General features: G+C 42.4%; 2 protein-coding genes across 8 annotated transcripts in view; one reads left to right on the forward strand and one right to left on the reverse strand.

Annotated features, from left to right (window-relative positions):
- LOC146387779 (butyrophilin-like protein 1) overlaps positions 1 to 14,783 on the forward strand; it is a 413,480-nt gene that overhangs the window by 201,804 nt on the left and 196,893 nt on the right. The window lies entirely within an intron of this gene.
- The window catches only part of LOC146387789 (dedicator of cytokinesis protein 3-like), a 241,037-nt gene that overhangs the window by 17,834 nt on the left and 208,420 nt on the right, over positions 1 to 14,783 (reverse strand). For 4 of the 7 annotated variants that reach the window (XM_084929594.1, XM_084929593.1, XM_084929598.1 and 1 more), the window contains 14 exons: positions 13,571 to 13,741; positions 11,703 to 11,895; positions 10,076 to 10,203; positions 7,769 to 7,915; positions 6,419 to 6,517; positions 6,236 to 6,330; positions 6,048 to 6,123; positions 4,225 to 4,325; positions 2,293 to 2,351; positions 2,053 to 2,201; positions 1,878 to 1,963; positions 1,691 to 1,717; positions 1,267 to 1,362; positions 762 to 822 (listed from right to left, as the gene is read on the reverse strand). In XM_084929594.1, coding sequence (XP_084785720.1) covers positions 762 to 822; positions 1,267 to 1,362; positions 1,691 to 1,717; positions 1,878 to 1,963; positions 2,053 to 2,201; positions 2,293 to 2,351; positions 4,225 to 4,325; positions 6,048 to 6,123; positions 6,236 to 6,330; positions 6,419 to 6,517; positions 7,769 to 7,915; positions 10,076 to 10,203; positions 11,703 to 11,895; positions 13,571 to 13,741 — 1,488 coding nt within the window. Of the gene's footprint in view, positions 1 to 761; positions 823 to 1,266; positions 1,363 to 1,690; positions 1,718 to 1,877; positions 1,964 to 2,052; positions 2,202 to 2,292; positions 2,352 to 4,224; positions 4,326 to 6,047; positions 6,124 to 6,235; positions 6,331 to 6,418; positions 6,518 to 7,768; positions 7,916 to 10,075; positions 10,204 to 11,702; positions 11,896 to 13,034; positions 13,221 to 13,570; positions 13,742 to 14,783 lie in introns of all 7 variants that reach the window. The other 3 variants (XM_084929600.1, XM_084929597.1, XM_084929595.1) reach the window with 3 other exon arrangements.

The following is a 14,783-nucleotide window of genomic DNA, read 5'->3' on the forward strand; positions in this document are numbered from 1 at the left end:
TCGATAGCCCAAGGTCTGAATCGTCTTCATCATTTTCATAGACCTATTTATGGCATACTGTACCAAACCTATATGTTAGTTTTTTTGTTCGTTTGTTTGTTATGCAAATAATATGAAGAGGATCAAGTGTAGACCAACTGAATGTGGAAAACATGAGAATTATTCTTGAAGGCTGTTTATTTAGAACTGGACGGTTTAATAAATGTGAAGCAGCTTGGAAAGAAAAGTGTCTGGACTTGTTTAAGTTTTCTTGAAGACGTTTCACCTTCATCCAAGAAGCTTCTTTAGTTCTAAGAACAGCTGGTGCAGAGTCCCAGATTTCAGCCCCATGGGGGCGTCTCCAAGAGGGTCAATGGCAGCCATGTTTATGAAGTGACTGTTTGGTCTTTCCAATCACACAATAGGAGAGCCACCTCGACGGGACAAAACCCAGCTGTCCATCTGCACATAAAGGTCAAAGGTCACTCTCTCGAGGATGCCAATGTTCACATTCTGGACAGAGAGGTCAGATGGTTTGAAAGAGGAGTGATCCTCGTGTAGAGGATCAATAGGGGGTCCATGACCCTCTTGGGGGGTCACTCCCATAGACCTTAAATCTGGGACTCTCCACGAGTTGCTCTTAGAACTGAAGAAGCTTCTCGGATGAAACGTCTTCAAGCAACTCAAAGACGTCCAGACGCTTTTGACTGAGAACCTTCACAGACAATAAATGTGAACATTTTCTGAACTCAGTATTTTAGTGATGTCGCTGAAGGTCTTACCAGGAGGTTAACTGTGCAGCCAATCTTCTTGTTTTCTGTTTCATCTCCCTTCATACAGTCGCTGAAAAAATGAAACCAAGTTTATAAAAATTCAAACTTAAAGCTTCCACACTTACTTATGAACCTCTGCTTTTGTTAACTTGGGTGTGTGTTCTCATTTAGCCCACGCTCGAGGACACTTTTTCCTACGATAGACGTCACGAGATGCCCAACAAGTTTGCAAACAACAAGAAGACTGTTTTTGAAGATGGATATAAATATAGATACTGCAGGGAACGTGACTAAGTGCTGGTATTCTACAGACAAAGACTTTTATATGATGGCCCCGTATATGACCTGGGTCTCACAGTGTTTAAAGTTTCTTTGCTCAGTTTAAAGACATTTCAAAAGCACAACGACAAAAACAAACCCTTCTATGACTTATGGAGCATAATTATCACAGATCAGTGAGCATAAACTACCACAGAATCATTTATGTCCTATGAATACAAAGGCTTTACTGTACCGGTAGTCGAGCAGTCGCTCCATCAGTCGTGTGACGGAGGTAACGAAGGAGATGCCCGTCTCTCTCCACGTCTCCTGCTCGATCTTCTCCAGCAGGCTGCAAGAAGCATGAAACAAATTACACACTGGGAACAGTTTAAACTGTGGGGACAAACCCACCACGTGCCTCTGGACATACTGTGTGTAAGCACATGTGAAAGTGTGGCGACAATGTTCTACTTTAAAAAGGACGTCAAAAAGTTCAACAAGAGCAATAAATGAAGCCAAATCTGATGTTTCGTGTTTCATCATTGCTACAAACTTCTCCATCAGGGAGTTAACAAAGGCTTCACTGAAGGCCCGACAGACACAACAATGTCAGGTTAGCAGATAAGAACAGTCAATGTTAGCAGCGTATATCTGCCCATGTGCAGGGAGTGTCATACCTGGGGTAAGGCCCAAACAGCTGGGTTCTAGTCCCGCAGCAGACAAAGCAAACACACAAAGAGAGTGTTAGAGCAGAAAACTGAGAGTTAATTTCTGTTATCAAAGAGAGAAAAGAGCGGCAGGGCAGAGGGATTCACTCCAGGTTAAAAACAGAAACACGAGGAAGTTAAAGTCTGCGTTCCTCACAGCAAACCGAAGAGCTCCCTGTAGTTCTCGTCTCCTTTCCCCTCCGACACCAAACTGTCCAGCTTGTCAATCAGCTCAGCCTCCACCTGCACGCACGTACACAAACGCTGACTTCCTCTGGTTTTCTATGAACGACCTGAACAGCCTCTGTACAGCTGAGCGTGTGCTCCTGTACCTGTTTGAAGTTCCCGTTCTTGCGCTGCTCCCAGTCCATCATGTCGTGGAAAATCGGGATCATGATGTTTCGCACCTCCACCTGGGGGACCAGCGTCACTCCCAGGAACGGACCAATCATCCCGGGAATGAAGTGGATCTTATTCTCACCTGAAACACGTTTCAAACATGGATCCAAAACCATTTAATCAGTCAAACTTAAGTCGGACACAACAGTTTAAACCCGACGAGAGGATCGTACCCAGATTCTGCCACATGCTGAAAAGCTCGTAGGTCATCATCACTCTCATGTCACCGTATCTGCAAACAGATCAGATCTTCAGTCACTTTACTTACTGGATCAAACAGTCTCTGTATTACTGACTCTGACTCATTCACTTTAAATTAAAGGAGTAACAGCTGTTATATTTGTTTGAGGTGGTAAATCTAATTTTATCGTTTAAAGCAGCGGTCCCCAACTCCCGGGCCTCGGACCGGTACCGGTCCGTGAGTTGTTTGGTACCGGGCCACGAGAGTTGAGGCTCAGGTGTGAAATGTATAGTTTTCAGGGTTTTTAATTGGTTTTCAGCGTTATTTTGTTATCGTTTTTATCGTTAACTCGGTTTTCCTGGGTCTTTTCACGTGTGTTATGAATAAATCTTCTTTTTTTTCGGTACTGGTACTAGTTTCATTTTGTTGTATTTATCCGCGACACCTTAAAGGCCGGTCCATGAAAATATTGTCGGGCATAAACCGGTCCGTGGCGCAAAAAAGGTTGGAGACCGCTGGTTTAAATTAGTTTTCTTAATAGTTTTCCGATGACTCAAGCTGTTCACTTTCTGACCACATTGAAACAATTTAACAGCAAAAATACACATTTAAAAAGAAACAGAGTAAAATGTATTTTAATCTTGACTCCCTCATTTCTTAATATGCATCAGCCTAGTTTTGCTCTAATTCTGACAATTCTTGGAAAGTGAAAATGAAAAGTGGAGGAGCTTCCAGAGCCCGAGGAGGCGCTGCGGTTCCTGGAAATATTTTGTGGAAAGAGCTAATGGAGAAGGGAAATAAGCTTTTCCTGGATTAAATGTTTTTCTGCAGGACTGATAAAGTAAGTTGACATGTTTGGATGCTTCAAAGAAGAAAACTGGCTCTCAGCATTTTCCCAGCAGTTAACATCCAACGTCTGTATGAATGTGTGTGTTGCCACGTACAGAATAGAAAAGATGTTTGGAGGACAGTGCAAAATCTCCAGCAGAGGAAAATCTCGTCGTAGCACATCGTTCAGATTGTTGTCAGACTTCAGGCACTGTGGATTATGGTATTACCATCCTGCACTGCTAACATCAGGAAATGTTTCACCATAAGATAAAAGTGATGAAAAGAACTTTAACGATTTATAATCACCTTCCCTTTAAAGTCGCCTAGAACACCTGACTGTAAGCCACACTGTGGATCTAATAGAAGAACATCCACGGTGTGGTGCATTTTAATGACAATGACATCAGTGAAACAAACAGCACCGTGGGGCAGCTGTTGTTGTGATTGTGTGCTATATAAATAAAATTGAATTGAATTGAAATTAGAGGTCCTCGCTGGCTTGGTCATGATAACAAACAAGCGTCTGCTGCCCCAGCTCAGCTTCATCTGATGTTTCACTTCGATCGTCCACAAAAACCCAACAAATAACCAACTTGGTCTCCTTCAAGCCTGCATGTGCAGCTCTTACCTTTGCAGTGCAGTGTCTGTCCATGCAGCCACCCACTGATGACAGTGATCTAACCCTCACATACTCATCAATGTGAAACACGGCGATGTGGACCCAAACCAACACAGCAGGCACTACTGCGTTTTCCTTTAATCTGTCAATCTTTAATTAATGGGAACATAGCAGGATGTGTCAAGTTCACAGTTATTACAGTGAATTAAAAAAGGAAACTAGGTATTTAAAATGATTTTGGTTGACTGACATGAACATAAAAACTGAATGAATGAACTGAAAGAATTTTGTTTTCTTACAAAAGCAAAAGAACATAAAAAAAACAAGAAAATATCGTTTACCCTTCAGTCAAAGGTCAAATTTGTCACTACATCCTGTCTGATGGAGCAGCTGTTACTGTTTTCTTTTTTCTTATCTGTGTTTTTCTTCTCTTTGTGTGTGTGTGTGTGTGTGTGTGTGTGTGTGTGTCCTTACTTGTCTAAGACCTTCTTCCTCTTAGCAGGACTCAAATTTTCCAACTGTAAACTGGGCTGGTTGATGTAGAGCACCGCCAGGCTGAAGTAGGAATTCCACACCTGCACACACACACACAGACACACACACACACAACACACACACACTGCTAACAACACGTTTTCTTTCTTTGCAAACGGCCCTTTGGACGCAGCTTCCACAGTGATTCAGCCCTCACTCTTTGCACCCGTCAGTTTTCACATAATGAAGTACACATTTTACAAAACTTCTGCCTCACGTCTGTTTCAGTCTCAGTAAATCAGCAGCTTCAGTTCAGTCTAACAGGGTTTGGAGCTTTGTTTCATGAAACCACAAAATAGTGACGACATAAAAGAAATAATCTGAATTATATTCATGATTTAGAAAAACAACATTAGTGTTAGTAGTGAGGAGACTCAAAGAGAGGGGAGGACGGCAGCTTTGTCAGACACTTGGGTGGGTTTTGTTACACCTGGCCGTTTCCACTGTTATCAGTCACTGTGGTTTGTGTGCACCTGACAGGGTGACGTTAAGTTCAAACTCAAAATTCAGATTTTATTTGTCACTAGGGCTGCCACAAACGATTATTTTGATAGTCGACTTGTAACCGATTATTTTTGCGATTAGTCGACTAATCAGATCATCATCCATTGGACATAAAACTTACAGCTTATTGCACCAGCATCCATCTGCTCTTATATAACTATCATTAGCTTACAGCGTGTTTAAGGTATGTGCTAACTAAAAATAAAGACAAGATGACAGTTTATTAAATGTTAATGACATTTGCAGATTGTTTCGGTGAAGTTTAATAAACTCCTTGCTATCTAAAATATAACGGGACACCGGAGTAAATTCTCGAGCATCTCACACTTCTGATAATCAGCTGTCTGCTTGACGTTTATTCAGCTGTGTAAAAACTATAACTTTAATCTCAGCCAAACCGATTTACTCAGGAACAAATAAAATACTAAAAAAAAGCCAAACAATAACATTTTAAGTTATCTAAGTGACTTACATATATTTAACCTGAGTAGCGAAAGACGGCGGTGGGTTTGAAAACGATTTGCCGGGAGTCCGGTGTTCTCACGGCTCTAGTGAGCCTTGCCCCCGGCTAGCTATCGAGCTAGTGGGTAACAGACGTCTCCGAAAACGTTGGAGCGCTTTTGAAAATATGTGGTGTCTTGATAAACTGAGCAGATATTTGAGGTTTACACAGCTACATTCTCGCCTGAAAACATGTTAAACGTTTATTTTGTGACCCAAAAAGAATAATAAGAGTAACATTAAAACTAACTAGCTGCCGCCATTGTTGGAAACTGAGCTGGGCTGCGCTATGAATTCTGGGACAGAGCTACTTCTTCTTCTTCGGGGTTTAACGGCAGCTGGCATCCTTGTACGTGCAGTGCTGCCATCTTCTGTTTCAGTCCGTTATTACACTCTTAAATCCTACTACTTATTCCTGCGTCTTTTGTGATCTTACAAAGCTTCAAACGGCGCGTCGACTATTAAATCAGTCGTCGACGTAATCGTGACTAGTCGACCAATCGTGGCAGCCCTATTTGTCACACACATAATCATACACAGTACAACATGTTGTGCAATGCTTTTGCTGTGCAATGCCCGACCATTAAACTAAACTACAGAAATTGACAAGATTTATAAAATTTACAGTAAAAAATTTACAGTTAAATAAAAAAGGGTCTAACAGATGTAACAATAAATTAAGAATTTAACTAAGAAATAAAGACTAAACTAAGAGTTAAAGGTAAATGATAAAGATAAAAACATAAAGTAGAAGTTACCTTAAAGTCAAAGTCGGCTTCTGTAAAGTTCTTGTGCAGAGCAGGAGAGAGGTACTGCACTGTGGTCAGGATGATGCTGCACAAACACACACATGCATTGCTTTGATATTTACTCCAATGATCCAGCAGCGATCGGACTCAGTCAACGCTCGTGTATTTCCAGCCTGTCTGGTAAGTTGGGGTCTTACTTGCTGGTGAGGAGTCTCATGATGTTCCAGTCTCGGGGGAAAATGCTGAGCTTCATCAGATTTCTAAACACACACATAATCTTCAGCAGAAACTCCTGAGCAGAGGGAAAGAGACGAGAGCGTGAATTAAAAATAAAACCTCTCCGTGTTGTAATGTTTCACAGTGAGTCAGGACTTCCGTACCTTCAGCTCATCTTTGCTCTGAAAGTTTTCCATCAGGTGCTGGAAGTGGATATCTGTCATCTGACGGAGAAGCGACAGGAGGCAGGACACATACTCTCCCTGCCAACAGGAAGCAGGGCACAGTCATGTAAGTGCATGGAAACACAAAGGAGTCAACAGTGAGGTGATGCACCAGGATGAGTCGGGCTCTTTCCCAAACTGACCCCTCTTTATTAGCCTCTCTGCTGGCACGACTTTATGTTTCAGTAACTTTTTCCAGCCTTCATGTAAAGATAAAACTGCAGCACTACACACAAGACACGAGGAAATACAAGTTCACTCCACTTTTTTCTAAAGGGCGCTAAATAATTCTCACTCACGCAAACTTCATCAAACTTCTGTGTTGATCTACTGCATTAAAATGCTGAAGTTCAGAGGATGGATTCGTGTTTGAATCTAGTTTTTATCACCACCTAATCTGGATAAAGAAAAATTGTAGTCTGTATTAAAATATGATGAGTGTGAAGTGAGACCCTGCAGGAAAGCCGGCGCCTCCATGTGGGAGGAGGAACGACGAAGGAGAACGAAGCAGCTGATCCAAAATAAAAACTCACAAAATCTTTCTGTCAATGCTGCATAAAATGAACTGCATTACACCAAAGACTGACATAAACTATAAAGTTGCAAGAACGTTTTTAACATGATGAATTATAATTTCTATAAAAATTTTAAATACCTATCTACTAAACTTTAACTGTCAATTTATCGTTTATAATAACATAAATAGAATATTAACAAAAATAGTTTGTAAACACTTCTTTGGACTCTTTTTTCTTATTTTTATTCATTGCTTTATTTATTCTTGCTTCCTTGTTAAACAGGAGGGCAGGAGATGAGCAGACTGAGACTGAGCCAAAGATGAAATGAAATGTAAATGAAGGTGAACAGTCAATAAAAATGCATCAAATTTACAAAATACAAATGAACCCAGACGACTCAGATTCACATATCTGTGATTTAACTAAGATATCGTTCTGCACAGTAATACAAATAAAGATGGAAGTTCTTTAACGCATGCACAAAGAGACGTAACAGCAGGATGGGTCAGTGATGATGATGATGGAGTAGGAGAGGGCAATATTGACAAAACCAACATTTTTCATTTTTATTTTAACACTTTTCGCTTCTCTCAGATCTCCCGTCTCTTATTTTGTTGCCATCGTGTAACTGTACGACAGTATAAAGGGACAACAAAGCTATAACATGAATATAATATTGCCCTGCCCTACAGCAGACAGACAGTCAGACGGATGCAGGGTGGATGAGGGGCCGGGAGGTGACGTAGTAGTAGTCGTATTGTTAGTTACTAACAGTGATCTCAGCGGTGCACTGCGGACAGCGTTGACCCCTTACCGCCTCCTGCGATTGGCTCTTGCTCATGATTGACAGCAGGGTTTGCAGGAGGACGTCCAACAGGGACTCCACCATCATCTCCACCTCCTCCTGCACCGACGTGTCCTGGAAGAAGAGACGAAGGAAAGGAGACATAAAGAAAAGGAAACCAGAGCAGAGAAATAAGGACAGCTGCTCTCTGTGCGTTTCATGTACTTTTATAAGGGTCAGTATCCAATAATGAATTTTGAAGGTTTTAGGTGCTTTGCTGCAGCTGTGTCTCACACATTCCTGCTCCTGAGAGGAAAACCTGACTGAAGGCTCACTGCAACACTAAACATTCACAGTATTAATGGAAATAAACACTGGTTTCTCACTGGTGCTCACGAATTTCAGTTTCAGTTCAGATCAGGTGAAAGTGTCCAAATACTTCAGAGACTTCAGTGCACCAAAAGCAACGCCTCAGAAGAGAAGAGCGTCATCACTGAACTTACTGCACTCATTTCATGAGCCGTTAATATGTTTTAACCTGACAGCGGTTTGTTTGGCCTGCAGGGGAACTATGAACGTCTCACTACTTTAATAACAAAGTTCCTGTTAGATTTGGCAGTTTTTGTCCTCCTGTGAAACTTTTTATCATGTAAACGTTTAATAAATGAAGTGCTGGTTTTATTCTAACTTACTTGGTTACGTCTCCATTACTGCATTTGTTCTGCATTTTCTTTCTGATGATCATTTATTAATTATACTTCAGCCACAGATGATAATTAGGAGTTAAAGTAAATCATCGTCGCAGCACAGGGACACGGCAGCGTGAGCAAGAAAACCAAGGAAGTGGTCATGGACTTCCGCAAAACAAGAACTGACCCCCCTCCCCTCTCCATAGATGGTGACTATGTGGAGAGGGTGTCCTCCTTTAAGTTCCTCGGCACCCACATACCTGAGGACCTATCTTGGTCCACAAACACATCAGCCCTAGTAAAGAAAGCCCAGCAGCGCCTCCATTTCTTGAGGGTTCTGAGATGGAACAGGCTGCAGACTGACCTCCTAGTGTCCTTCTGCCGTGCCACTATCGAGAGCGTGCTGTTGCCATCCCTGTGTGGTACGCAGGTTGCACAACAGCTGACAGGAAAAGACTACAGAGGGTCATCAGATCTGCAGAGAAGGTGATCAGCTGTCCACTCTCCTCCCTGGACTTGCCAGCTCAAGATGTCTCTCCAGAGCCAGAGCAGTTATAAAGCACCACCTCCACCCTAACCACCACCCTTCAACATCCTGCCCTCTGGAAAAAGGTTCAGATCCATCAGGTACAAAACAAACAGACTAAAGATCAGCTTCTTCCTGTGAGCTGTCAGAACTCTTAATGCAAACTAAGAGTGTGCACAGACTTCTCCAACACATCCACCCTGACGCTGCTGTTGATCAACTATGTGCAATATCTCAGTCTTTCCATGTTCTGTGCAACATTTCTTTGGTGCATGTGTAATATTTAGGTCTCAGTGAAATTATCATCTCCACCCTAAATGACCAAAGCCCCTCCACCCTTATTTATGTATTACATTATATAACTGCCCTTGTATACAGCCCCACAATGTTTCTGTTTCAATGTTTCTATGCATACAGCATGTATGTAGTTCACTCACATATATATTGCTTTTTTCTTCCCTCGTTGTATATCGTTTTCTCTTCTTTACTTTTGCACCTTTGTGCTCCAGCTACCCAATTTCGCTGTGCAAGAAACTGCACAATGACAATAAAACTCTAAGTCTAAGTATTGAAGTTCTGTTTGTTCAGTTCACATGAAACAGCAAGTCTGAAGTATTTACTGAGCTTCCTGTTCACGTTCTAACCACAGCAGCGCCACATCAACAAAGACCACCATCACACAACTGCAGCCACAATCTGAACATCATGTTTGTCTCTGTGTGATTTCTCCTTCAAATCCTTCCTTAGCCTCATGTTTCTTATTCAGGTCAATGAAAAGTGATTATGAAAACACACAGAAGGTGCTTATTGATTTGTTGAATATGCAGCTGTAACCATGGATTTATTTTTCTTGCAAAGGCACGGACATTTGTCCGTCTTGAAATTTGGTGGAGCAGAGGCTCATGGGAAAACAAAGGACCCATCTGGTTCACCTTCTACAAAACTGCAAAACCAGGACTGGCCTCAGCTGGGAATGACTTCTTTCTTCTAGCTTCTGGGATAAGTTTCCTTTCAAACCCCACAATGACACTCAGATTTGAATGCAGCGGTGTTTCGAGCGTGTGTGTGTGTGTGTGTTACCAGCGAGCTGGTCTTGATGATAGAGAATATAGAGCTGAGTATTCCAGAGCAGATGAGAAGCTCTTTCTGTTGCCTCAAGTGCAGGTGGATGTGATGCAGGACCACAGGAAGTAGGATCCTCCGAGACTCTGAGGGAACACAAAACAGACACACGAGTTTACTTCAGTTCAGGTTTATTTGAGAAGGACCACACACACGTTACATTATGGCGGTTAGGGTGTCTGTGGATCGTAACCCAACAACATCGCTGCTGTTCACTGGAACAGCAGGTCAGCGATGCTGCTCAGAGGGAGTCGGCCTCCTGCTCCTCTGGTCTGGTTCATGTCCTGAAACAAATCCATCTGAAAACTGTGCAGCTCTTCAAGCTTTTGTAGCTACAAGTTAAAGTTTACTGTCAAGTTAGTGCCATGAAACAGATTTCACACTGCTAGCACAAATATCACTTCCCACATCTTTCTGATACATCGTTATTATTACTCTATACTATTACTGTTACATCACTTTTTTCCTTTTGCTTGATTTAGTGTCAGCTTAAAATGAGAATTATGTCACTTTTATCAGATGAAACACTTTCTGGTCTTTGGAACAATATTTTCTGTTTCTTAGTCGAGTCACTGACTGACATGAAAGCAGATGAGCGTCTGCCGTCACGCACAGTGAGTAAGATGGTGGTTTCAGGTACGCCTGGTGTATATCGACTCTAGAAACATTTGCTGTCAGTGGGGAGAAAAAAACACAGGGAGGCAATGACGGGTTAACTACACACAAACACCAGAGACAACGCCGACATATCAAAGTCACTTATTATCTGCATTTGAGCGGCTTCATGGCCGATTACACAGCAGAAATGTTGTTTAGCAACGTTGGCAGACGTGCCGTGTGGACGTCCTCCCCCAGGAGGGTTCGAACATAAAGTTTCACCAGAAAGAATTTTGATGTGTCAGTTTGAGACTATTCAGCATCAGCTCGTGGTGCTGAAACTGTCAGGCATTAATTTTGTACTTTAAAGTCAGTCTCACCTTCACATTAACACATTCAGTTCTGAGTCATATAGACACACTCGTTTGCATTTGTGTGGGTTCACGATTTAGAGTGAAACTCAAAATTGAAAATGTCAGGTTGTAACTGGGGACATAACCTCTTTAGATTAGCGTTCCCTGTTCAGAGATGGTAAATGTGCAGCACGTCGCACAGAGCTGTGGTGACAGTAAGGAATCTCCACTATGTGAATGAGCCTTATTGAAAAAAGGAAAGGTAACGTTACCTTACGCTGAGACAAATACACGTGTCTGAACCATACAGCACTTTCACAACATGTTGGTTATGTAGACGGGTGATTTTAACTTGGCCACAGGTGGATGTGAGAGTTTGTTGTCACTCTGTGTTAGCCCTGTGACCCTCTGAGGGTCGACTCTTTCCCTGTGACTGCTGGGACCCCAAACTATCAGCTGTTAAGAGAATAAACTGATGGATGGACCTCTAGTTGATGATGTATTTGGGTTGCTGCATGTTTGACTCGCTCTTGTTTGTTTTTAAAGTCATTCACAACCTTTATTTTGATTTTAATAGTCCTGTGGCAAAAATCACAGCGCATTACATTAACGGATGAATGAATCCAAACATTTACCTGGGAAAGAGAAGAGCCGGCTGTCCACGGTCCGAGCTATGGACTGCAGCTTGACCACATCCATGGACTGTCCTATGTGCACGGTGGACGGCATGCTGCCCAGAGTGCCGCGCACAAACTCGGCCACCTCTTGCACCGTAAACATCTGCAGCAGCTCATCAAAGATGGCTGGGAACGAGTTCAAAAGTGCAGCCTGAGAATAAACGGAGGGACGGAAGAGGCGTTAATGACAAGAGGGGAGAGGTTTATTTAGGGAGGAGGGCAGCAGGGGGTGTTAGTCAAAAAGGTTTGAGTGAAAGAGAGAGAGAAGGAGTCGGTTATAAGGAACAATCCTGGTTTCAGTGACTGGAGTGGAGTGTCCACAGGAGAGAGGTGCCAACCCACACGAGGAGTCATAAATCCACACAGGTCAGCAGGTAGACATCTGTTCAGATTCAGCTATTACAGTTTTTACAAAACAGCTCGTACGAAGAGGCACACAGAAGTTATTCCACAAACCAGAGCTGAAAGTGAAAGGTTTGAAAAAAGGAAGACAAAGCACACACACTAGCAAGTCAGGGGTATCGATCATTAATAACATGGTTTAAACAGAGTGAACGGGACACAAAGACGGATTTTAGCACAACAAAGAAGCTGCAGCAGACGTGGAGAAAAACAGGTTCATTCTGGTGTGAACTGGACTCAGAGCGGCACAAAACTGAAAGCTGCTGAACTCTGGATGAAAACTTCTTCTCCACTCTTTGTATTTTTATTTTAACTTACTAACTATATTTCACCTGTTCAAAAAATAAAGATAATCTAAGCCTATGAGGTCCTGGGCAAATACTTCAGTTTTAGTTCCACTTTTTAATGCTTTCTTTAAGAGTTCTTCTGGTGAAAATTGTGGATTTTGGAAAATGTTTAGAGGCCTCATTGAAAAATAGGAAGAAGTACATGAGATTCATTTATTTAAACGAGTTTATTCCTATTGCGTGAATCAAATGGCTGAAAAAGTCCCAAACCTGCAGTACCTGTAATGGCCACGTGAGCCTGGATCTGAAAACAGCAGACACACGTTTACAGCCTGGTGCAAGAAACATTTTTGTCTCTACAGCGAGTGAAGTGAAGAGTTATCAGGATGGATGTCATTAACAAACATGCTCAGTCAGAGGACATGTGGCATGTGTGACCAGCGAGTGCAAGAGGACATCGTGTACTTGTGTGTTATATCAGCCGGGACGTGTGTGTGGAGGACCACAGGTGTGTGTGTGTGTGGTTAGAGCTCTCTGAGGTGAAATGGGGGCTTCACGGGGTTAAAGGGGTGATGTGGGTTTCTTCCAGACGTTTACTTACTGACAGCGGAGTCGGCCGCAGAGCGTTGGCGCTCACGGCCTGAGTGCAGTTGGCCTGTCCGCTGCCAGGAACCTGTCCTGGGACAGTGGACTGCAGTTGGCCCGGGGCAGGAGCTAGTGCTAAGGGAGCGGGAAGCCCGGCGCCGGGACCTGGGACTTGATTTGGGCCCGGACAAGGCTGGGGGCCCTGTGGTATTTGGGTGTGGAGGAGACCCAGGAGGAATAATAGGGACCCAATTGAAGGAGCAAAGATTTAGGGGAAATTGAAAGAGAAGATGAGGAAAGGAAACAAGGAAAGATGCGAGGTACAAGTGGAAAAAGGAACAGAAGTGAAATAAAAGTCAGATTAAGGCAACTACAAGAAGATGGGAAGCAGCTAAACTAAAGTACATTTTACTGTTAGCTGTCTACTGTAAACTATGACGACACAACAGTTTCAACATCAAAATCAGAACAATAAACGATTTTTCTGATTTCTCTGCTTCCTAAACAAGGAAGAAAAAATGTTTTTGTTTTTGTTGCAGCAGGTTTCCTCACCTGAGTGAAGATGAGCGCCTCGGAGTTGCGGCTGTCCAGGCTGAGGACGAAGCGGATCGACTGAAAGAGTTCTTGGACGCTGGTGCGAAACTGCTCCTCCTCCATGCCACACGTGGCCCGAGAGTAAAGGATCCGAGACTGGATGATGAACTTGAACAGATACTCCAAAGCCTGAGAGGACGTACAAACAAAGAAATGAGAAGCATGAAATATTCACTCGGTTTTTTTTGTTCTACAAAGAAACACAAACCTCAAATGTTTTAGGAGTACAGTGTTCCCTCGTTTATCGCGGATGTTGATAACCTGCGAAAGGTGAAATCTGCGAAGTAGCGAACTTTTTGTTTTTTTACAATTATCATAGATGTTTTAAGGCTGTGAAACCGCCTCACTACACACTTTATACACTTTTCTCAGACAGGCATGAACATTTTCACACATTTCTCTCGTTTAAACTAAAGTTCAAACCTTCGTAGAAGAATAAGTCCAGTATTATAGAAAGAAACCAAAGATCAAACCCTGTTTTCAGGTCCAGAACACGGGAACAGAGCAGCTGCCAGAGAATTCAACATTTATGAATCAATGGTACGGACGTCGAGGAAGCAAGAAGAAGGAGTTGAGTGAAGTTTGACTTATCTGACTGCTTTGTTTCACTTAATGCTCCTTAGAATCCTTTGACGTCGACACTGTTGTGTTTGTTGTCTTCTGCTAGCAAAGATTTATGTAAATTGACAAGCTGAACGCATTCTGTGCTGTACAGGAGACACGGCACGAGATTGATTGAAAATGGTCTACAGCCAATCAGGACGCAGAACACAATGCGCTGTAAAAAAAAAAAACAACGTGAAAATTGCACCAAACAAATCGTTGAAACAGCGAGGCTACGAAAAGTGAACCGCGATGTGGCGAGGGAGCCCTGTACACTTTTTTAAAGGATGGGTAATTTAAGTTAAATAAAATATTCCCACTTTAAGCTTTAGTTTCTCTTAGTTCGAGCATCAGATTACTTATTTTGTTTTAAATGAACAGGAGGGTTTTCTCAGAGTTCAGAACAGAGACTAAAACACAAACTTTGACTCACAATCATGTAGCTTATCCAGGTTTTAATTAAAATGAACGCCAACGATGCTTTTAGTGACAAATATGACCAAACTGACAAAGACTTAAAAAGACTTCCTGTAGATTTTATTTAACGACATTATTTTCAGTTAGTTTG

The sequence above is a fragment of the Perissodus microlepis genome, chromosome 5, assembly GCF_051167445.1.
Source record: "Perissodus microlepis isolate ML-2025 ecotype Zambia chromosome 5, ASM5116744v1, whole genome shotgun sequence".
NCBI lineage: Eukaryota > Metazoa > Chordata > Actinopteri > Cichliformes > Cichlidae > Perissodus > Perissodus microlepis.